The 22,646-nt window shown below is 47.6% G+C and overlaps 1 protein-coding gene across 2 annotated transcripts in view; it reads left to right on the plus strand.

Annotated features, from left to right (window-relative positions):
* Positions 1–22,646, plus strand: part of TERB2 (telomere repeat binding bouquet formation protein 2) — a 92,022-nt gene that overhangs the window by 15,769 nt on the left and 53,607 nt on the right. For both annotated transcript variants that reach the window (XM_075855161.1, XM_075855162.1), the window contains exon 4: positions 22,436–22,494. In XM_075855161.1, coding sequence (XP_075711276.1) covers positions 22,436–22,494 — 59 coding nt within the window. The remainder of the gene's footprint in view (positions 1–22,435; positions 22,495–22,646) is intronic.

Genomic DNA, 22,646 nt, shown 5'->3' on the forward strand with positions numbered 1-22,646 from the left:
TGCAACGGCCTGTCCTAGGCGATGGCGTACAACTGGGCGACGGTCCTTACGCTCAATAAGTGCATGACAGACAAACAGACAAGGGTACACAGAAGCTAAGGGAAATGGGGCAGTTTCCCACGACAACACAGTGAGCAACAAGAGTAGTGAACGAGCCGAGTCAAACCAGGAGTGCACGAGGTACAAATCGCAGAACAGGAGCGTAGTCAGTAAAGCCAGGGTCAAAAATGAAGCAAGGTCAATAATCATAGCAGGAGCAGCAGAGCCAGGAAACAGAAAAGAATCACAGGCAAAGGAGGAGCAGGAAATGCAGGTATAAATAGGCAGAGGGCGGGAGCTAGCTCCGTCTGGCCAGGCTGTGATAGGCTCTCCCACTCCTCAGCCTCCCAGCCTGACTGGTAGAAGATCGTGTCACTCTCTCAGACTTAGGAGCAGGTGCAGACTGATTACCCACGGGCGTCGACACAGAAGCTGTGTCTGGCAGATCCTTTACAGTACCCCCCCCCCTTTTAAGAGGGGCCACTGGACCCTTTCTAGGTGGACCTGGCTTATTGGGGAAGCGAAGATGGAACCTCCTGAGCAATACCCCAGCGTGAACATCCCGGGCGGGTACCCAAGTCCTCTCCTCAGGCCCGTATCCTCTCCAATGGACCAGGTACTGGAGGGAGCCTTGGACCATCCTGCTGTCCACAATCTTGGCCACCTCGAATTCTACCCCTTCAGGGGTGAGAACAAGGACTGGAGGTTTCCTCGAGGGAGCCAAGGTCGGGGAGCAGCGTTTAAGGAGGGAGGCATGAAACACGTCGTGTACTCGAAAAGACGGGGGGTAACTCCAGTCGGAAGGAGACAGGGTTAAGGACTTCAATGACCTTGTACGGCCCTATATATCGGGGAGAAACATTTTTGGACGGGACTTTAAGGCGCAAATTTTTAGAAGATGGCCACACCAGATCCCCGACCACAAACAAGGGGTTAGCAGAACGTCTTCTATCTGCCTGAGTCTTTTGTATGCTCTGGGACGCCTCTAGGTTCTTCTGAACCTGGGCCCAGACTGTGCACAGTTCCTGATGAACGACATCTACCTCGGGATTGTTGGAACTACCAGGTGAAACGGAGGAGAACCGTGGATTAGACCAAAAATTACAGAAAAAGGGGGAGACCCCTGACGAGTTACTGACCCGGTTATTAAGGGAAAATTCGGCGAGGGGAATGAAGGAGACCCAATCATATTGACAGTCAGAGATAAAATACCTTAAATATTGTTCTAGAGACTGATTAGTCCTCTCAGTTTGGCCATTAGTTTCAGGATGGAAGGCCGAGGAGGACAGATCAATCTCCAACTTTTTACAGAAGGCTCTCCAAAACAATGAAACAAATTGTACCCCTCTGTCAGAAACAATATTGACAGGAACCCCATGGAGACGCAGGATGTGTTTGACAAACAAGGTAGCTAACGTCTAAGCATTGGGTAGTTTCTTGAGGGGCACAAAGTGGCACATCTTACTGAAACGGTCTACTACAACCCACACCACCGACTTGCCTTGAGATGGAGGCAAATCGGCGATAAAATCCATGGAGATATGGGTCCAAGGTCTCTGGGGAATGGGCAAAGAACATAGTAAGCCCGCTGGTCGGGACCTTGGAGTCTAGGACCTAGCACAAATTTCACAAGCGGCGATGTAGGCCTTAACGTCGCCACCAATAGTTTCTGGCAATGAGATGCTTGGTACCCAGGCCACCAATAGTTTCTGGCAATGAGATGCTTGGTACCCAGGATGCCTGGATGGCCAGATAGTGCATAGTCATGATTTTCTCTGAGTACCCTTAGCCGGAATTGCAGGGGAACAAACAGCTTGTTCTCAGGAAGGTTCCCAGGAGCTGAACCTTGATCAGCTGCAATTTCGGAGACTAAGTCAGAATCAACAGAGGAAATGATTATACCTGGAGGCAAAACACATGCAGGATCTTCCTCCGAAGGAGGACTGGCCATGAAGCTACGCGACAGTGCATCAGCCTTAATATTTTTAGACCCAGCCCTATAGGTGACCAAAAAGTTGAATCTAGTAAAAAATAACGCCCATCGAGCTTGTCTCGGGTTTAGCCTCCGGGCAGATTCTAAGAAAACCAGATTCTTGTGGTCGGTAAGGACCGTTACCTGGTGCCTAGCCCCCTCCAGGAAGTGGTGCCACTCTTCAAATGCCCATTTAATGGCTAAGAGTTCGCGGTTGCCAATATCATAGTTACTCTCAGTGGGCGAGAACTTCCTAGAGAAATAGGCATAGGGACGGAGATGGGTGAGGGACCTGGTACCCTGGGACAAGACAGCACCCACTCCCACCTCGGAGGCGTCAACCTCCACGATGAATGGCTCCATTTGGTTAGGCTGAATCAGCACAGGGGCCGAGATAAAGCACTTCTTAAGGACCTCAGAAGCCTGGACCGCCTCTGGAGGCCAGTGGAGGGGGTCAGCACCTTTGCGAGTAAGATCCGTAAGAGGCTTAGCGATGACCGAGAAGTTAGCAATAAATCTCCTGTAATAATTAGCAAACCCCAGGAAGCACTGTAACGCCTTCAGGGAGGCAGGTTGGACCCATTCAGCCACAGCCTGAACCTTGGCAGGGTCCATGCGGAATTCATGAGGAGTGAGGATTTGACCCAAAAATGGTATCTCCTGCACCCCAAACACACATTTTTCGGTCTTAGCAAACAGTTTGTTTTCCCGAAGGACCTGGAGCACCTTCCTGACATGCTCAATGTGGGAGGACCAGTCCCTGGAAAACACAAGTATGTCATCAAGGTACACTACAAGAAATACCCCCAGGTAATCTCTTAAAATCTCATTTATGAAATTCTGGAAGAGTGCGGGAGCATTACACAACCCAAAGGGCATGACAAGGTATTCGAAATGACCTTCGGGCGTGTTAAACGCAGTCTTCCACTCATCCCCCTCTTTGATGCGGATAAGGTTATAAGCCCCCCGTAGATAAAACTTAGAGAACCATTGGGCCCCCTGAACCTGATTTAAGAGATCAGGAATCAAAGGAAGGGGATACTGGTTCCTTACAGTGACCTTATTCAAGTTTCGGTAGTCAATGCACGGCCTAAGACCACCATCCTTCTTCCCTACGAAGAAGAAGCCAGCACCTACCGGAGAAGTAGAGGGGCGAATGTAACCCTTGGCCAGGCATTCCTGGATATACTCTCTCATGGCTTCACGTTCGGGACAAGAGAGATTAAATATCCTACCCTTAGGGAGCTTAGCTCCTGGTACCAAATCGATTGCGCAATCGAGTTCTCTATGAGGAGGTAACACTTCGGAGGCCTTTTTAGAAAAAACATCAGCAAAGTCCTGAATAAACTCAGGTAGAGTGTTCACCTCCTCAGTTAGAGAGATAAAATTAACAGAAAAACATGACGTCATGCATTCATTACCCCATTTGTAAGATCCCCAGTATTCCAGTTAAACGTGGGATTATGCATCTGCAACCAGGGAAGGCCTAAAACCAAATCGGACGATAATCCCTGCATCACCAGTACAGAGCACTGATCCAAATGCATGGAGCCAACAAGGAGTTCAAAAACAGGGGTATGCTGTGTAAAATAACCATTAGCAAGAGGAGTGGAGTCGATACCCACTACCGGGACAGGTTTATGCAAGTCAATCAATGGCATAGCTAGAGACATAGCAAATTCCACAGGCATAATATTAGCAGAAGACCCTGAATCCACGAAGGCACTGCCGGTGGCAGACCTACCCTCAAAAGAGACCTGAAAGGGAAGCAAGATCTTATTAGGTTTCATATATACGGGAAATACCTGTGTGCCTAAATGACCTCCCCGATGGTCACTTAGGCGCGGAAGTTCTTCCGGCTGCTTATTCTTACGCCTAGGACAGTTGTTTACTTGATGCTTGTCATCCCCACAGTAGAAGCAGAGACCATTCTTCCTGCGGAACTCCCTACGTTGTTGGGGAGAGACGGAGGCCCCGAGTTGCATAGGTTCATCCGAGTTTTCCGTGGAAGAATGAAGCAACGGAACCTCGGGAGCCATCATGGGGGGGTCAGAGGGGAAGGCACAAAAACGTTCAAGTCGTCGTTCCCTGAGACGTTGGTCAAGACGTACCGCTAAAGCCATAACCTGATCTAGGCAGTCAGAAGAGGGATTGCTAACTAACAGGTCTTTCAGGGCGTTCGACAGACCCAATCTAAACTGGCACCTCAAGGCAGGGTCATTCCACCGAGAAGCTACACACCACTTCCTAAAGTCAGAACAGTACTCCTCAACGGGTCTCTTACCCTGACGTAAGGTCACCAGCTGACTCTCGACAAAGGCAGTCTTGTCAGTCTCGTCATATATGAGCCCGAGAGCGGAAAAAAAAGATCAACAGAGGAAAGTTCAGGGGCGTCAGGAGCCAAGGAGAAGGCCCATTCTTGGGGCCCGTCCTGGAGCCGGGACATAATTATACCCACTCGCGGGCTCTCAGAACCTGAGGAGTGGGGCTTTAAACGGAAATAGAGCCTACAACTCTCCCGAAAGGAGAAAAAAGTCTTCCGGTCCCCTGAGAACAACTTGAGGTGGGGTTCAAGAGGTGAGGTGGGGGGCACTACCAGGGTAGCATCATGCTGGTTGCCCTTCTGAGCCAGGGCTTGGACCTGTAGGGAGAGGCCCTGCATTTGCTGAGCCAGGGTCTCAAGGGGGTCCATAGTTGTGTCAGGGACCAGGGTAGAAAAGTTATATGGGCCTGTGATTATGTAATGACGGGATAGGGAGACAGACAGGTGAGCCCTAATCTACCCGCCACTCAGTCCCTGCCTACTTGCAATGGCCCGTCCTAGGCGACGGCATACAACTGGGCGACGGTCCCTACGCTCAATAAGTGCACGACAGACAAACAGACAAGGGTACACAGAAGCTAAGGGAAATGGGGCAGTTGCCCACGGCAACACAGTGCGCAACAAGAGTAGTGAACGAGCCGAGACAAACCAGGAGTGCACGAGGTACAAATCGCAGAACAGGAGCGTAGTCAGTAAAGCCAGGGTCAAAAATGAAGCAAGGTCAATAATCATAGCAGGAGCAGCAGAGCCAGGAAACAGAGAAGAATCACAGGCAAAGGAGGAGCAGGAAATGCAGGTATAAATAGACAGACCGCGGGAGCTATCTCCGTCTGGCCAGGCTGTGATAGGCTCTCCCACTCCTCAGCCTCCCAGCCTGACTGGTAGAAGATCGTGTCACTCTCTCAGACTTAGGAGCAGGTGCTGATTACCCACGGGCAGGGCCGCCATCAGGAATTTCAGGGCCCCCTACAGCTACATTTTCTGGGCCCCCCTACCGTGGCACCGCCTGTTAACGGTACTCCGTCCAGTACTATATCATGGTACCCAGGGCCGCCATCAGGGGGGGTATTAGGGGTACTGATGTGAGAGGCCCAGCCAAACCTAATTGAAAGGGGGGCCCGGCAAACTGCCGCGACTTGCCTTTGGTAGAAAAAAAACAGGCCCCTGCAATGGGGCCCGTTTTTTTCACCAAAAGAATGTCATGAGCTGCGGGCCCCCCTTTCAATTAGGTTTGGCCGGGCCTCTCACATCAGTACCCCTAATACCCCCCCTGATGGCGGCCCTGGGTAGCATGGGGGCCGTCAAACACCGCCGCCCGTGCGACCGATCACGCGCACCCGCAAACTCCCGCGCATGCGCACCGGCGACCGCCTGGAACCGCGCACCGAATTTTGAGGCAGATTTTGACCTGCCCAGACTATCTTGCCGCGTTTTTTGCCTGCGGCGATTGAGGACAGCAGACAGAAAACGCAGCGAAAAATGCATTTTCTGCCTCCCATTGATTTCGATGGGAGGTCAGAGGCGGAACCGCGGCAAGAAAGGACGTGCTGCTTTTTCTTTTTTCCGCGAATGGCTCCCATTGATTTCAGATTAAATCAATGGGAGGCGGTTTTGGAAGTTTTTTGGTGCTGATTCTGACGCAGTGTCCGAGTCAATATCAAGGCCCAAAAACTCTGTGAACTGGGCCTTATTGTTAGGGCTTATTCAGACGAACGTGTAATACATCCGTGCAACGTGCGTGATTTTCACGCGCCTCGCACGGACCTATGTTACTCTATGGGGCCGTGCAGACTGTCAGTGATTTTCACGCAGCGCGAGTCCGCTGCGTAAAACTCACGACATGTCCGATATTTGTGCATTGTTCGAGCATCACGCACCCATTGAAGTCAATGGGTGCGTGAAAATCACGCCCAGCACTTCCGCAGCCGTATAAACTATGAATGAAAACAGAAAAGCACCACGTGCTACAAACATACAAACAGAGTGTCATAATGATGGCGGCTGCGGGAAAATCACGCAGCCGCGCATCATACGCTGCTGACACACGGAGCGGTTATGGACCTTTTGCAAGCGCAAAACGCCACGTTTTTGCGCGCGCAAAAAGCACACGCTCGTGTGAATCCGGCCTTAGGGTAGGAACACACTAGGCATGAACGCTGCGGATTTTATGCAACACATTTTATTGTGGAAAATCCGCAGCGTATCACAGTCGCAGCCGAGTGGATGAGATTAGAACAAATCTCATCCACACGCTGCAAAAAAAATGGACCTGCCGTGTGGCTTTTTGGCTTTTTAAGTCGCATGTCAATGTATATTCTGTGGAATCGCCGCTCCTCTGTTGCGGAAATGCTGCGGTTCTGACGCAAAAATCACAAATGAGAAAAAAAAAAAAGGCACTTTTTTAAATTTATAGAAAAAGTTTAGACTTGCCCCGGCCGTAGTCCTGGTGACGCGATCCTCTATTCTTAGTGCAGCTCGGCCTCCTGTCATGATGTTTCATCCCATGTGACTGCTGCCGCAGTCACATGGTCTACAGCGTCATCCCAGGAGGCGGGGCTACGTTCAGAAGAGAGAGATGCGTCACCAGGACTACGGCCGGGGCAAGTCTAAACTTTTTTTTCCCTGCAGGATTCCTGCAGCGGACACGCCTCACGAAACCTGCGCCACTATTTGCTGTGGTTTTGCTGGCGGAATTCCCTGCGGCTACCGGGGCGGATAAGCTGTGTAGTTTTACTCAGCATATCCACCTAGTGTGGTCCTTATGTTTTCGCTCCTGGAGCTGCTGCCGGTCTCTAAATAGGCAGTTGGTTCAGTAGAATTTGGAATTATTTTTTTTTGTGAACCAGCTTAAAAAAATACAAAACTTTTGTGTTAGGGCCTGTTCACATCACCGTTCGCTTCCGCTCCGGGGTTCCTTCTGAGGTTTCTGTCGGGTGAACCCCGCAACGGAAAGTGAAAGTGATAGCACAGCTTCCGTTTCCATCACCATTAGCGCAGTCGACTGCGCTATTGATTCCGTCCGAAAACCAGCCGGAATGGTGACGAACGGAAACCATTAGCGATGTTTCCGTCACCATTGAGATCAATGGTGACTGAAACGGAAGCTGTGCTGTCACTTTCACTTTCCGTTGCGGGGTTCACCCGACAGAAACCTCAGACGGAACCCCGGAGCGGTGGTTCGTCACCATTCCGGCTGGTTTTCGGACGGAATCAATAGCGCAGTCGACTGCGCTAATGGTGATGGAAACGGAAGCTGTGCTATCACTTTCACTTTCCGTTGCGGGGTTCACCCGACGGAAACCTCAGACAGAACCCCGGAACGGAAGCGAACGGTGATGTGAACAGGCCCTAACACAAAAGTTTTGTATTTTTTTAAGCTGGTTCACAAAAAAAAATAATTCCAAATTCTACTGGACCAACTGCCTATTTAGAGAGCGGCAGCAGCTCCAGGAGCGACATCATAAGGGACACACTAGGCGGATATGCTGAGTAAAACTACACAGCTTATCCGCCCCGGTAGCCGCAGGGAATTCTGCCAGCAAAACCGCACCAAATAGTGGCACAGGTTTCGTGAGGCATGTCCGCTGCGGGAATCCTGCAGGGAAAAAAAAGTTTAGACTTGCCCCGGCCGTAGTCCTGGTGACGCATCTCTCTCTTCTGAACGTAGCCCCGCCTCCTGGGATAACGCTGTAGACCATGTGACCGCTGCAGCAGTCACATGGGATGAAACGTCATGACAGGAGGCGGGGCTGCGCTAAGAATAGAGGATCGCGTCACCAGGACTACGGCCGGGGCAAGTCTAAACTTTATCAATTTAAAAAAGTACCTTTTTTTTCTTCTCTTGTGTGATTTTTGCGGCAGAACCGCAGCATTTCCGCAACAGAGGAGCAGCGATTCCACAGAATACATTGACACGCTGCGGCTTAAAAAGCCACACTGCAGGTCCATTATTTTTGCAGCGTGTGGATGAGATTTGTTCAAATCTCATCCACTCGGCTGCGACTGTAATACGCTGCGGATTTTCCACAATAAAATGTGTTGCATAAAATCCGCAGCGTTCATGCCTAGTGTGTTCCTACCCTAAGGCCGGATTCACACAAGTGTGTGCTTTTTGCACGCGCAAAAAACGTGGCGTTTTGCGCATGCAAAAGGTCCATAACAGCTCCGTGTGTCAGCAGCGTATGATGCGCGGCTGCGTCATTTTCGCGCAGCCGCCATCATTATGACACTCTGTTTGTAATGTTTGTAGCACGTGGTGCTTTTCTGTTTTCATTCATAGTTTATACGGCTGCGGAAGTGCTGGGCGTGATTTTCACGCACCCATTGACTTCAATGGGTGCGTGATGCGCGAACAATGCACCAATATAGGACATGTCGTGAGTTTTACGCAGCGGACACACGGACACACGCTGTGTGAAAATCACTGACAGTCTGCACGGCCCCATAGACTAACATAGGTCCGTGCGAGGCGCGTGAAAATCACTGACAGTCTGCACGGCCCCATAGAGTAACATAGGTCCGTGCGAGGCGCGTGAAAATCACACACGTTGCACGGACGTATTACACGTTCGTCTGAATAAGCCCTAACAATAAGGCCCAGTTCACAGAGTTTTTGGGCCTTGATATTGACTCGGACACTGCGTCAGAATCAGCACCAAAAAACTTCCAAAACCGCCTCCCATTGATTTAATCTGAAATCAATGGGAGCCAGTTGCGGAAAAAAGAAAAAGCAGCACGTCCTTTCTTGCCGCGGTTCTGCCTCTGACCTCCCATCGAAATCAATGGGAGGCAGAAAATGCATTTTTCGCTGCGTTTTTTGTCTGCTGTCCTCAATCGCCGCGAGCAAAAAACGCAGCAAAAAAACGCGGCAAGATAGTGTGGGCAGGTCAAAATCTGCCTCAAAATTCTTTAAGGAATTTTGAGGCAGATTTTTTTTTGCCTGCAAAATACTGTGTGAACAGGGCCATACATGATCAGCACTTTGAGATAATTTACTCACTGTGTCAGAAGAGCTGCTCCCACTCCAGTCCTCTTCCGGCGATGTCTTCCAGGGGAGGTCTTCGGTCCAGACGTCCAGACGTCCAGTCCTTCACCTCCAGCCAGGCTCCAGGTAAGTTTTGTCCATGTGTGTCCGCGGCTGCGCGCGCTTCGTTCGCGGGTGCGCGCGCGGCCGCTCGCTTCGTTCGCGGGTGCGCGCGCGGTGGATCGCGGGTGCGCGCGGGAGCGGTCTCCAGTGCGGGCGTTCGTGGATGCGCGCTCACGAGTGCGCACGCGCGGGAGTTTCCTTGTGCGCACGATCGGGTGCGCGCGCGCGGGCGGACGGTTTGACGGCCCCCCATGACGAGGGGAGGGGGCCCGCAGCAGCAGCAGCTCACGACATTCTTTTGGTGAAAAAAACGGGCCCCATTGCAGGGGCTCGTTTTTTCCTACCAAAAGAATGTCGAGGCAGTTGCCGGGCCCCCCTTTCAATTAGGTTTGGCCGGGCCCCTCACACCACTACCCCTAATACCCCCCTGATGGCGGCCCTGCCCACGGGTGATAACATGATTACAGTACGGGACAGTTGTCCTGCAGCGAGGCAGGGACTCCTAGCATCGTACATAACTATGATGCTAGGAGCCCGGCTCCCTGCATTGTGTTCGGTCCGGGACTTGCGGCCGAAATACGTTCCGTTCATTACGGACGTAACATGCTTGTGTGAACCCAGCCTAAGTCTTACCTGGAGATGAAGAGAAACTACGCTTCCATTCTGGAGCGGCATACAGGTTTACCTGTCCCTCGGCTCCTAGATGTGAATCCCATACACCTCCGGACGGGTGTTCCAAGATGGCCACCAGCAAAATAAGTACGCCGGCTTCCGGCGCATGTGCCGTGCACTCTCCCGGCTTGGTGCGTACTGCGCATGCGCAAGAACGGAAGTCAAGTCCTGCATCTCAAGGGAAACACAAGAGGAAATACAAGCACATTATGTGTAAAGGTTGTCAGCAACCATTGCCAGAGGATTGGGACCAGAGTTTCTGCTCCTCTTGCAGACCTCCTGAACAATCCCTTCATACTGAAGCCAAGGGGTTTCTGTCCTGGTTTAAGGATCAGCTTACGGATACCTTTCAGGAGATGAAGTCGGCTGCTATGCCGAAAAATTCTAATGGTAGAAAGCGGACGCCCTCTCTGCATTCCCCTTCCGAATATGATATATCGGAGGATGATCCTGATTCATTGGACTCTGATGGGGAACCTCTAGATAATATTTATCTGTTAGATAAAGACAAGGTCCTGCACTTGCGGTAAGCAGTCAAACTGACCGTCGAGACCGATTAAAGATGTGTCTCATAAAAAAACAAAAAGGAACAACTTTATTATTTTCCGGTCAACAAAGACAGAGTCCTTCCCTTCCATCCTGTTATTACAGATTGGTTCCAGAAAGATTGGGATAAGTTGGAGAGACGTATCGATCAAGGGGCGAGGTTTAAACACACCTACAAAACAAATCCCAAGTTTAGTTCTAACTGGGATGTTCCGCAAAAGGGTAATCTGGCTATCGTCAGGTTATCAAAGAAATCTATGTTTCCTTCAGAGGAATCCTTACTCTTAAAGGATCCAATAGATTGCAGAACGGATTTGATATAAAAAAAAAAAAGCCTACTCATCGTCGGTAGCGGCGTGTAAAGTAGCATCAGCCTCCATCCTGGTTGCCTTCATACATGTCTAAGTCAGCTCTCACAAGATCTAGAAGACGGCGTACCGAGAGAGAAGATCTTACATAATATCCCTCTCATGAAAGCAGCTGCAGAGTTTTTGTGTGACGAACCGCTGGATGTCTTGAAGTTTCCTTCTAGATCCCTAGCTCTCTCTAATGTGGCGCATTGAATTCTTTGGATTAAGCAATGGACAGGGGACGTGCCATCCAAGAATCACTTCTGTTCCCTACCATTTCATCCCTCTTCTCTCTTCGGCCCTCAGCTAGAAGACATCCTTAAGTTGATAAATGATGAAAGAGGGATTTCCTTCCCACGCCCTCCAAAGAGGCCGCCATTTAAAACCTTTCAAAACCGTTCCAAAAGGTCCCCTCAGGGCCAAAAATATTTTCGTGGTGGTGACAGGCAGCGTAAGTTCAAAAGCAAGCAAGAGGGTAACCCCCCTTGAGGAAGAAATCCTAACTTATGACGCCAAGAGAGAGGAGTGTCCAGTAGGTGGAAGGCTAGGAAAGTTTTTTCACCTATGGCTAAAAACGTCCACAGATGCCTGGGTCAGATCCACCATCCAGAATGGCTACTCGTTTGAACTAAACACCATCCAAAAAACTAATTCTGTATAAACAGAGGAAGAAATTCGGTGGTTCTCAGTCTCATTCAAGACTTCATAAGGAAGGGAGCATAGGAAGAAGTCCCGTATCATCAGCGGGGTCAGGGAGTGTATTCCCCTATCTTTGCCGTTCCAAAAAAGGAAGACAAGTGGCGGTTAGTGATAGATTTGACATACCTCAACCAATTCTCTGTAAAGAGAAAGTTCAAAATGGAATCTATACAATCGGTCATAAATATTATCTAAGAAGGAGATTTTCTAGCCACTATCGATCTGCAAAATGCATACCTTCATATCCAGTTCCTGAAGAAACACAGGAAGTTTTTTCGGGTAGCAGTTCATCATCAGGTCTTACATCTTCAGTTCACCTGCCTGCCCTTTGGGATAACATCAGCACCCGAGTGTTTACGAAGGTAGTGGTGGTGCTGTCTGCAGTACTACGCATGAAAGGGATCTTCGTATGTTCTTACCTGGACGATTGGCTGGTGAGAGCCCCGTCAGAAGACATCCTTACAAAGCACCTAAAAGTCACTCTAGACATGCTCATCTCGCACGGTTTCATGATAAACCTCCAAAAGTCTCATCTAACACCATGCACCAGGTTGAAATACTTTGGCTTCATGGTAGACACACAACAAATGTCGCTGACATTATCCAGCAAGGCGTATATATTCTATCCATCAAGGAGTTCAACGACTAATATCATTGAGTCACTGCTCCATCCATCAGGCCATGAGAGTGTTAGGCCTTCTAACATCGGCTATCAAGGCGTTACCCTGGGCAAGGGCACACATCCGAATGTTACAATCCAACATACTGAAAAGTTGGGACAAGAAAATAGTGTCTCTCGACACTCTAATGTCTATGTCTTCGGATGGGAGATGGGACCTCCAGTGGTTGCTGGTACCCTACCATCTCGATCGAGGCAGGTCTCTGAGACCAGTTCATCGGATACTCCTCACTACGGATGTCTCAGGCTCAGGCTGGGGTGCACATGTGGGAACATCATGGGTGCAAAAGAAATGGTCCAAACACGACAGCTGCCTTTCATCCAACATGATAGAATTCAGGGCGATCAAACTAGCTCTATTACACTTTAACCCCTATCCGCACCAGGACGTAACTGTCCGTCGTTGCGGGAGGTTACTTCCCGCACGAGGACGTACAGTTACTGAGTTAATCCCGGTGCACACTGTCGGCGACAGTGTGCACCGGGAATCGGGAGGTCAGCTGTCGCCGACAGCTGACACTCCCCTCTTGCCGGCCAGCGGTCCTTTGCCGCTGATTTCGGCGCATTAACCCCTTAAATTCGGCGATCGGGTGCAATCGCCAAATTTTAGGGGTTTCTAACATATCGGCAGACCCCCGTCCGAAATCGCGGGGTCTGCCGATAGTTAGTATGGCAAACGGAAGCCAAACAATGGCTTCCGGGTCTGCCATGGATGGAAGCCCATCAGGACCAACCTTCGGCTGGTCCTGATAGGCTTCCTGTCAGAGTGACAGAAAGTCACTGTGCCGTTACCGATGCACACTGTCGGCGACAGTGTGCATCGGGAACTTGGAGATCAGCTGTCCCCGACAGCTGACACTCTCCAGTGTTGCCGATCAGCGCTCATCGCCGCTGATTTCGGCAATTAACCCGTTACATGCGGGGCTCGATTGCGATCTCCGCATGTAGCGTGTTTGTAGCGCATCAGCAGCCCCCATGCAATCGTGGGGGCTTCTGATGCTTGTGATGGCACCCGGGGGCCAGACAACGGCCCCCAAGTCTGCCATGTATGTCAGCCTATGAGGATCAGCTTTTGCTGATCCTCGTAGACCAACTGTCAGAGTGACTGTGACGTCATACTGACAGTTGGAATACGTTACACTACCTAGGTAGTGTAATGTATTCTAGCAGCGATCAGAGCTGCAGGTCAAAAAAAGAAAGTGTAAAAAGTAAAAAAAAAAGTTAATAAACAAAAATATAAAGTGTAAAAAGTAAAAAAAAGTTAATAAAAATGTTTTATAAAAGTGTAAAAATAAAAGGTTTTGTTTTCCTATAATAAGTCATTTATTATAGGGAAAAAATGAAAACTTTAATAAAAGTACACATATTTGGTATCGCCGCGTTCGTAACGACCCAATCTATGAAACTATAATGTAAATTTTTCCGCACGGTGAACGCCGCAAACAAAATAAACGGAAAACTGTCAGCGTCGCTATTTTTTGGTCACCACCCCTCCCAAGATAGAGAATAAAAAGTGATCAAAAAGTCGCATTTACCCCAAAATGGTACCATTAAAAACTACAACCCGTCCCGCAAAAAAACAAGACCTCCCACAGCTTTTTTGACGAAAAAATAAAAACGTTACGGCTCTAAATAGCGTGTCCCAGAAAATAAATTATTTTATAGAAACTTAATTTTATTGTGCAAACGCTGCAAAACTTAAAAAAATCTATACACATATGGTATCGCCATAATCGTACCGACCGGCAGAATAAATTAAAACGTAATTTATTGCGCACGGTGAACGCTGTAATAAATAAAGAATTTAAAGCGCCAAAATCGCTGTTTTTTGGTCACCTTAGCTCTAAAAAAGATCCTGAGGGGCCAAAATGCTCACTATACCCCTAGAAAAATTCCTTGAGGGGTGTAGATTCCAAAATGGGGTCACTTTTGGGGGGTTTCCACTGTTTTGGTCCCTCCGGGGCGTTGCAAACCCGACATGGCACTGAAAACCAATCCAGCAAAATCTGCGCTCCAAAATCCAAAAGGCGCTCCCTCTCTCCTGAGCCCTGCTGTGGTTCCAAACATCAGTTTACGACCACATATGGGGTATTGCCGTAATCGGGAGAAATTGCTTTACAAATTTTGGGTGGCTTTTTCTCCTTTATTCCTTGTAAAAATGAAAAAATTCTATGTGTCCACAGAAAAATAGGTGATTTTCATCTTCACAGACTAATTCCACTAAATTCTGCAAAAAAACTGTGGGGTCAATATGCTAACTATACCCCTAGAAAAATGCCTTGAGGGGTGTAGTTTCCAAAATGGGGTCACTTTGGGGGGGTTTCGACTGTTTAGTTACCACAAGACCTCCTCAAACCTGACATGGTGCCTAAAATATATTCCTAAAAAAAGGAGGCCCCAAAATCCACTAGGTGCTCCTTTGCTTCTGAGGCCGGTATTTCAGTCCATTACCGCACTAGGGCCACATGTTGGATATTTCTAAAATCTGCAGAATCTGGGCAATAAATATTGAGTTGCGTTTCTCTGGTAATACCTTCTGTGTTACAGATTTTTTTTTATTACAAATGAATTTCGGCAAAAAAAATTAAATTCGTAAATTTCACCTCTACTTTGCCTTAATTCCTGTGAAACGCCTAGAGGGTTAAAATATTTTCTGAATGTGGTTTTGAATACCTTGAGGGGTACAGTTTTCAAAATGGGGTGATTTATGGAGACTTTCTAATATATAAGGCCCTCAAAGCCACTTCAGAACTGAACTGGTCCCTGAAAAAATAGCCTTTTGAAATTTTATTGAAAATATGAGAAATTGCTGCTAAAGTTCTAAGCCTTGTAACGTCCCAGAAAAATAAAAGTACTTGAAAAAAAATGATGCAAACATAAAGTAGACATATGGGGGATGTGAACTAGTAACTATTTTGTGTGGTATTACTATCTGTTTCACAAGCAAATACATTTAAATTTAGAAAAATGCAAATTTTTGCTAAAATTTGAATTTTTTCACAAATAAATATTGAATTTATCGACCAAATTTTTTCACTAACATAAAGTACAATATGTCACAAGAAAACAATCTCAGAATCGCTTGGATAGGTAAAAGCATTCCGGAGTTATTACCACATAAAGTGACACAGATTTGAAAAAATCATCTGTGTCCACAAGGCCAAAACAGGCTGTGTCCTAAAGGGGTTAAGACTGTACTCCATTGTCAGTCAGACAACCTCCCCGCAGTATTTTATGTAAACAAACAGGGGGGCACCAGAAGCAATTCCCTCAAAAATGAATGCAGTCACATCATCCGTTGGGCAGATTACAATCTGAGGTCAATCTCCGCAGTCCACATTCGAGGAGTGTTGAATCTGAAAGCGGATTGGGTGAGCAGGAGTCGGATTCACCCAGGAGAGGCGAGCTTGAATCCAGAAGTCTTCCTTCAAATCACCAGGAAGATAGGCAAACCATCTTTAGACGTCATGGCGACCTCAAAGAATACCAAATTAAGGAAGTTCTGCTCCCTCAACGGGTCGGATCACCCATATGCCATAGACAGCCTATCCTTGAGTTGGGAAAAGACCTTCATATATGTCTTTCCCCCCATTCCTCTCATTCCTCGGGTATTGAGGAAAATAAGGGATGAGAAAATGAAGGCCATATTGATCAATCCTCATTGGCCCAGAAGGGCATGGTTTCTGCCCGTGTTGAATCTCTCGAACGGCAACTTCTGGAAACTTCCGTTACGTCCAGATCTCCTGCTACAGGAGGGTTGGTTTCATCCCACGTTAGACAGGTTACAGTTAATGGCATGGAAACTGAACGACAGTCTCTGAAAAATAAGGGCTTCTCTGATCAGGCAGTCAATACCTTATTAGCCTGACAGGTTATCAGATATAGTGTCCACAGTATTGCAGTTTCTACAAGAGGGATACCAGAAAGGCCTCAAGCCCAATACGTTAAAAGTGCATTTGACAGCCATTAATGCCAATTCAGAGGAGAGGTTCTCCAACCATCCACTTATAATCAGATTCCTGAAAGCGGTTCAAAAATTAAAGGCCATAGTATCACAATCTTCTGCCCTCTTGGGAGTTGCCCATTGTTTTGAAACACGTCAGCCGTGCCCCATTTGAACCACTTCACAGTATAAGCCTTAAGCTTCTCTCATCTAAAACCCTATTCTTGATAGCAATTATCTCCGCAAGACGGGTTTGCGAGTTGCAAGCTCTGTCCTTAGAATCTCACCCGAGTGTGTTATCCTTAAAACAATGCCAGGGTTCTTACCAAAAGTACCATCTAGCTCCAACTTGAATCAAGAGATAGTTTTGCCAGTCTTACCAGTAGACTCAGCCTCTAATACCCCTACTGATTCACAATGCTTAGACGTAAGGAGGTCCCTACTTCCGTATCTGGAAAAAACAGCCCCTTTTAGACAATCCGAAGGGCTGTTTCTCCAATTCCAGGGGCCAAATAAGGGGAAAAAAGCCAGCAAAGCTTCACTAGCTAGATGGCTCAAAGAAATCATCAGGGACTGTTACTCCTTGGAAGGCCTAGAGTCCCCCTTAGATATTCGGGCCCACTCAACCAGATCCACATCTACAACGTGGGCAGAAAGATGCCAGGGTGGGAAACCTATGCACGTTATGCTTTCTGAGCTCTATTTTAGGCTACCTGGGACCTCCTAATTGTTTAATTGATTACTTCTGAGTAATATGTCTCTTCTATCTGGTCAGATGAAGAATCTTAACCCTTAAGTGTGCTGCCTACGGACTGAGGGCTTATTCAGACGAACGGGATATACGTCCGTGCAACGCGCGTGATTTTCACGCGCGTCGCACGGACCTATATTGGTCTATGGGGCCGTGCAGATATGTGCGTGATTTTTACGCAGCGTTGGTCCGTTGCAAAAAGGTCACGACATGTCCGTTCTTTGGGCGTCTTTCACGCATCACGCACCCATTGAAGTCAATGGGTGCGTGAAAACCACGCATGCCACACGGAAACACTTCCGTGCGGGCTGCGTTTTTCACGCAAGGTTTGTTAATTCTATGTAAATGAGTTGAGAAAACTTGGCCAAACAAGCACCAACCAGGCAGTGGATTTTCACTTGTTGGGCACATGCTTGATCTTGAAACCGACAACTTCTGGAATGCCTCGTGCTTGTGATGTCGAGAAGATGATCTGCCTGGTCCAGGAGAGGCCACAGTTGTGGGACACGCGGGCTGAGGCCTACCACGACCGCACATGCAAGGAGGTCGCTTGGGATGAGGTAGCGCAGACCCTCTTCAGCCATGAGTGGGCTAAAGGCAGCACACGAGACCACAAGAGCATTGGTAAGTACATTGTTTTATCTATGCCCTGTAAAACCCACATGCTGTAGTGTATCCTTGTGTTAACATGTTCCCAATGGCGAATGTGTGTCACAGCATCAGTGAGCTTGTGTATCATGTATCTTGGTGTGTAAGGGAATGGCAAAGTTTACAACAAGCGCATATTTCAGTTATGCCACCTGGTGACAGTACAATTTGGTTTTCTGGTCCTTTCTACAGTTGATGATGTCAAAACCCAGTGGAGGAGCTGCCGGGATCAATTCCGCCGTGAATATGGCGCTAGAGGCCGCAGTGGTGACGGGGCCAGCAAAAAGCGTAAATACATCTACACCCAGCAGCTAATGTTCCACATGGACATTATGGAGATGCGGCCGTAAGTAATGACTGTACCTTGAAGACATGTCTGTGTTCACATGTCATGCAACCAAAACTCTTTGTTTGTCCGTTGTGGCAATGTTACGAAGAACTGTACATTTTTTATTACAGATGCAGTGACAATCTTCTGAACACGGAAGAGGAGGCTGGCCATGAGGAGGCGGAGGCGCCACAAGAAGAACATCCCATGCTGCCCTTAACCCCAGAGGCGACTGCACCAGAACCAGCCCCACAGGTGTCCAGCCAACCCCAGGTGCCACGGGACGTTCCGGCTGAAACCACCGCAGCAACCAGGCGCAGGCGCAGCCACATTGGATCCGCAGGTGCCCAAGTGGACTCCGGGGGAACTCGAGTACCTGCATCGCTGCGCCGAGGAGGACGGCTGTTACGCCTTTGGCCGCAGCATTGCCCCGCTTCTTCGGCGAGTACCCGACGACCGTATGGCGCGCCTCCAAGGCTCGATACTCAGCCTCATAGACGCGGCCACACCTCCTAACAACCCACGCCAATGCTTCCAGGGAATTGAGCATTGGCGTGGATTGCCCGAGCCATCGGTGCCGTTCACTGCACCTGGCCCTTCACAGCCTGCCACCCCCTTGGCACGCCAACACTTCCACCGCCCAATGCCAGCCCTCATGTCACCTGGTCCTGTGCTGATGCGGGACCGGCCTGTACCAGCCTACAGCCGACCCGTGGAAAACTTTCCACACGGCCCACCTCTAGACTACCACACGCAGCATCAGCACCACTATGCTGTTGAGGAACATCCCCTGCAGGCCCATGGGCAGCATAGTGGTGCTGAAATGGGCAGCTACAACTCCCCATCCCACCATTATCAGCAGTTGTAGTGCTGGTGCCGCAGCATAGTTTTGGTGCTGAATTTAGGCCTTATTTGGCCAAATATTTCCAGATTGTGCATCATGTTGGTGCGTTGTTTTGTTGGTTTTTTCACCTATGTTGTATGTTATGTTTTGTTGGCCCATTACACAATAAAGTGTGGTTTTGTGGATCAACAAAAGTGTGTGTGTTTCCCTACATATATGTAATGTAACATGCTTTCCCAAACATGTCTTTAGGTAACGTTGCAACATGCTGCCCAGGGCCCAAGGTAGTTGCATGCCATAATTGAGGTATTAGTGTATCTTTTGCGGTTCTGCTCGAAACACAAACGACTTCTCTGTGGCCTTGCAGTGCTATGATAATGGACGCACTAAGGAAATTTGTGATTGTATTCGCGAAAATTGGATTGGCCAATGTGATTCACATACAATTAGTTGTTTGGCAGCAAAACAATACGGCTAAACAACAAAAGATATACGCTCGCAACCCACGTCAAAGGTCCTCATGTCTTGCGAGTCCCTAATACTAAATTCCCCCCCAAAATTCATATCATTGCCCTCAGTAATGAGAAATTGTGGCAATAATCTCCATGAAGCCACCCTTCACAGACAATCTTCAGAGAATGGCAGTGCTCCATCGGGGCTGTCAAAATATTCGGCAAAAATTTTGCGCACTCGGATACCAGATGTTTGTACCCTTCCTAGTGGAATTTGGCCCAGAATGGTTGATGTGGTTGCATTTCTCCGAATATATTCAGCATCAAAACCGGCGTCACGTATGCAGCTGAAGTTATGAAGAACGACAGACGCTTGTATGACACGGGTCACATTCTGCGACCGTCCGTTGTATTGTTGTGAGAAACACTGGCCATTTGTTTGTCATAATGCCAAATGCACATTCAACACATCTTCGAGCTCGGCTTAGCCAGTAATTGAAGATGCGCCTACGGTCATCCAAGCCCCTTCTTGCAAAAGGACGCATAACTTGGATTGTGAGACCAAAACCCTCATCTGCAACGATGACATATGGGACTAGTGGTCCTCGCGAGCCAGGGAGGATGCTCGGTACCGGCACAGAAAGTCGATTGCTCATTAGACGATGGCCCATTCTGGATGAGCGAAATATGCGTGCATCGGCTGAGCTTCCATACGACCCTATGTGGACTATTGTAAAACAATAATTACTGTCGGCCAAGGCCAACAAGACGATGGAAAAATACTATTTGTAATTATCGTATCTTGAGCCAGAGTGGGGGGGCTTCTTCACACGAATGTGCTTCCCGTCTAGGGTACCAATACAATGAGGAAATTGGGTGGCGGACTGAAAATCATCGGAAATTCGAAGCCAGTGCTCCTCCGTGGGCTGAGGCATCACTGTGGGCTTTAATCTCTGCCAAAGCACCACACATGTGCCTGTCACAATGCCAGAAATTGTGCTCACTCCCAGAAGGAATTCAAAATGTAATGAATGGTAGCTATTTCGGTTGCAAGAAATCTAAATGCGTGAGAAAAGAAGACACAAACAAATATACACTTTATAGGTAAGACATGACACCCACACACCATCCTGTAAGCACTAATTGTATAAAACACACATACCTCAACGTCACAAGGAGTCGCTCCTCTGGGGAAATGCAGCGCCGCATGTTTGTGTCCTGGTAGGTGATTCCTGTACGAATCTGCTCCAGCAGAATATCAAACGTGGCTACAGACATGCAGCAAAACTGCCTACATTTTTCGGGGTGATGGCGGAGGTCATCATAGAGAGTATGAAAGTGCCCTTTGGAGGTGCGCTGTTCCACAAGCGGATGAACCCAAATCCTCCCTCTTCTCCGGGTTCCCTCCTGAAGCATGGGTCGGCGCTCGCCAAATCGCCGAGAAACCATCCACTATAGCAGCACACGGCCCAGCGGAGTCAACGGCATTATTTGGCTTTTAGACGCCAACAAGCCAAGAAACACAGTAAACGACCCAAAGTATTTTGCAAGGTGCAAAAAGGATGAGAACATGTGCTCACATCAAGCAGGTGTTTGAGAAGGGTGCCTTTTTGTAGGCTGGCCTCTCCATTACTCCACCCTCCGTTTTTTTTACGCGCGTGAAAAATGCATGGCATACGCGCATAATAAACGCAGAAACTCAGCCATAACGCATGCCACACGCAACTACAACGCACGCACACGCTCGTGTGAATCCGGCCTCAAGGAACTGAAAATTTCAAGTAAATTTTCAACATATATATATATATATATATATATATATATATATATGTATTGGAATTATATATTTGAGGTTTCCTATTGCTTCATGAGGTTTCTCAAGAAGTGATAGGGCCTCTATAAGTCACATCACTGTTCGTAGTGAGTACATACAACTTCCAAGAAGGAACCAGCAGAATTTTACTTTTAATCCAGGTTTGAACGGTTTTAAAAATATCATATATACCTCAAAATTAGTAATTCTAGAATTATGCTGTTCAAAAGTCAAGTTTACTGTTGATGATGTGTAAAAACAGTTTTTAATGTTAGCGATGATTGAGACCTAGTCATTAAAATGATGCACTGTTAATGATAAAGATATACACATGCTCTATTGCGTTTTGTGCCACAATTTTCCTAACTGTGGCAAAATTCAGATTTGCTACAATTACAAAAAATCGTAGCAGATATCAAATAAACAAAATGTGAAATAAACGTTACATGTAAATATAACCTCAAATATATTGCCCAGCTATGACTAAAGGTGGACATACACATTAGATGTGTTTTGGCCGAACCTGCCGGTTTTGACAGGAACGGCCGACCATCTAATGTGTACGGCGGTGTCCCAGCTCTCCGCTGATGGCAGATGTCGGGTGAGAGAAAATTCAAGCATGTTGAATTCCAACATGTCTAATCCTTTTGTTTGCGAAGAGATAAGCCGCTGCCAGAGGAGTCTGGCAGCAGCTTTCTCCCTATTTAGAATGCATGCACGCTTGGCTGAGATAAGTTTGCATGTGTATAAGGAAGTCAGGACGAATAGCTGTCGTCCAAACAATTATTCGTCGGACAGCTATCTGAAATGTATGGCCAGCATAATAATTTTGTTGCAGGAATCTCTGCCACTGAAAATCCGTTCTATTTATCTGAAGGCATGTTTACACGGTGCAGATTTGCTGCAGATTTTGCCAGTATTTTTCAAGCCAAAACCAAGAACGGAACCTAAAGAGAAGGAATATATAAAGAAAGGCCTTATAGATCTGCTCTCCTGGAACCAATTTTGGCTTTGACTTAAAAAAAATGCGTGTGAACATGGCCAAATAGGATTGTATCTGCAGCAAATATAAAATCTAGGTCGGATTCATGCGCAGTAGATTTAGTTGCAGAAATTTCTGCGACTGAAAATTAGTTCCCTTCATCTGAATGTGGTTGTTTCTGCAGCAGGTGCATGGATTTTTGAATGTTCCATTCTGTTCAACTAGTTTTCAGTTGCAGAACATTTCTACTTATACTTGGATGCCTTTTTTTATACTGGAAAAATTTTATTTTTATTTTTTTATGGCAGAGATCAGAAGGGATATTGGATACTTTATTTGGGAACAAAAACCCTCACTTATCCATCAGGTCAGTAAAAATCTAAAAACAATCCTTATTTTAAATAAATAAACCCATTTCAGGGCTCATGTATGAATAATTATAAACGTACACATGGACCTGAGCACGAAGCCCTCTCCAACGATATATTGTCCTGCAAGATACACCAAACAATACTATAT

This window comes from Rhinoderma darwinii, chromosome 3, assembly GCF_050947455.1.
Source record: "Rhinoderma darwinii isolate aRhiDar2 chromosome 3, aRhiDar2.hap1, whole genome shotgun sequence".
NCBI lineage: Eukaryota > Metazoa > Chordata > Amphibia > Anura > Rhinodermatidae > Rhinoderma > Rhinoderma darwinii.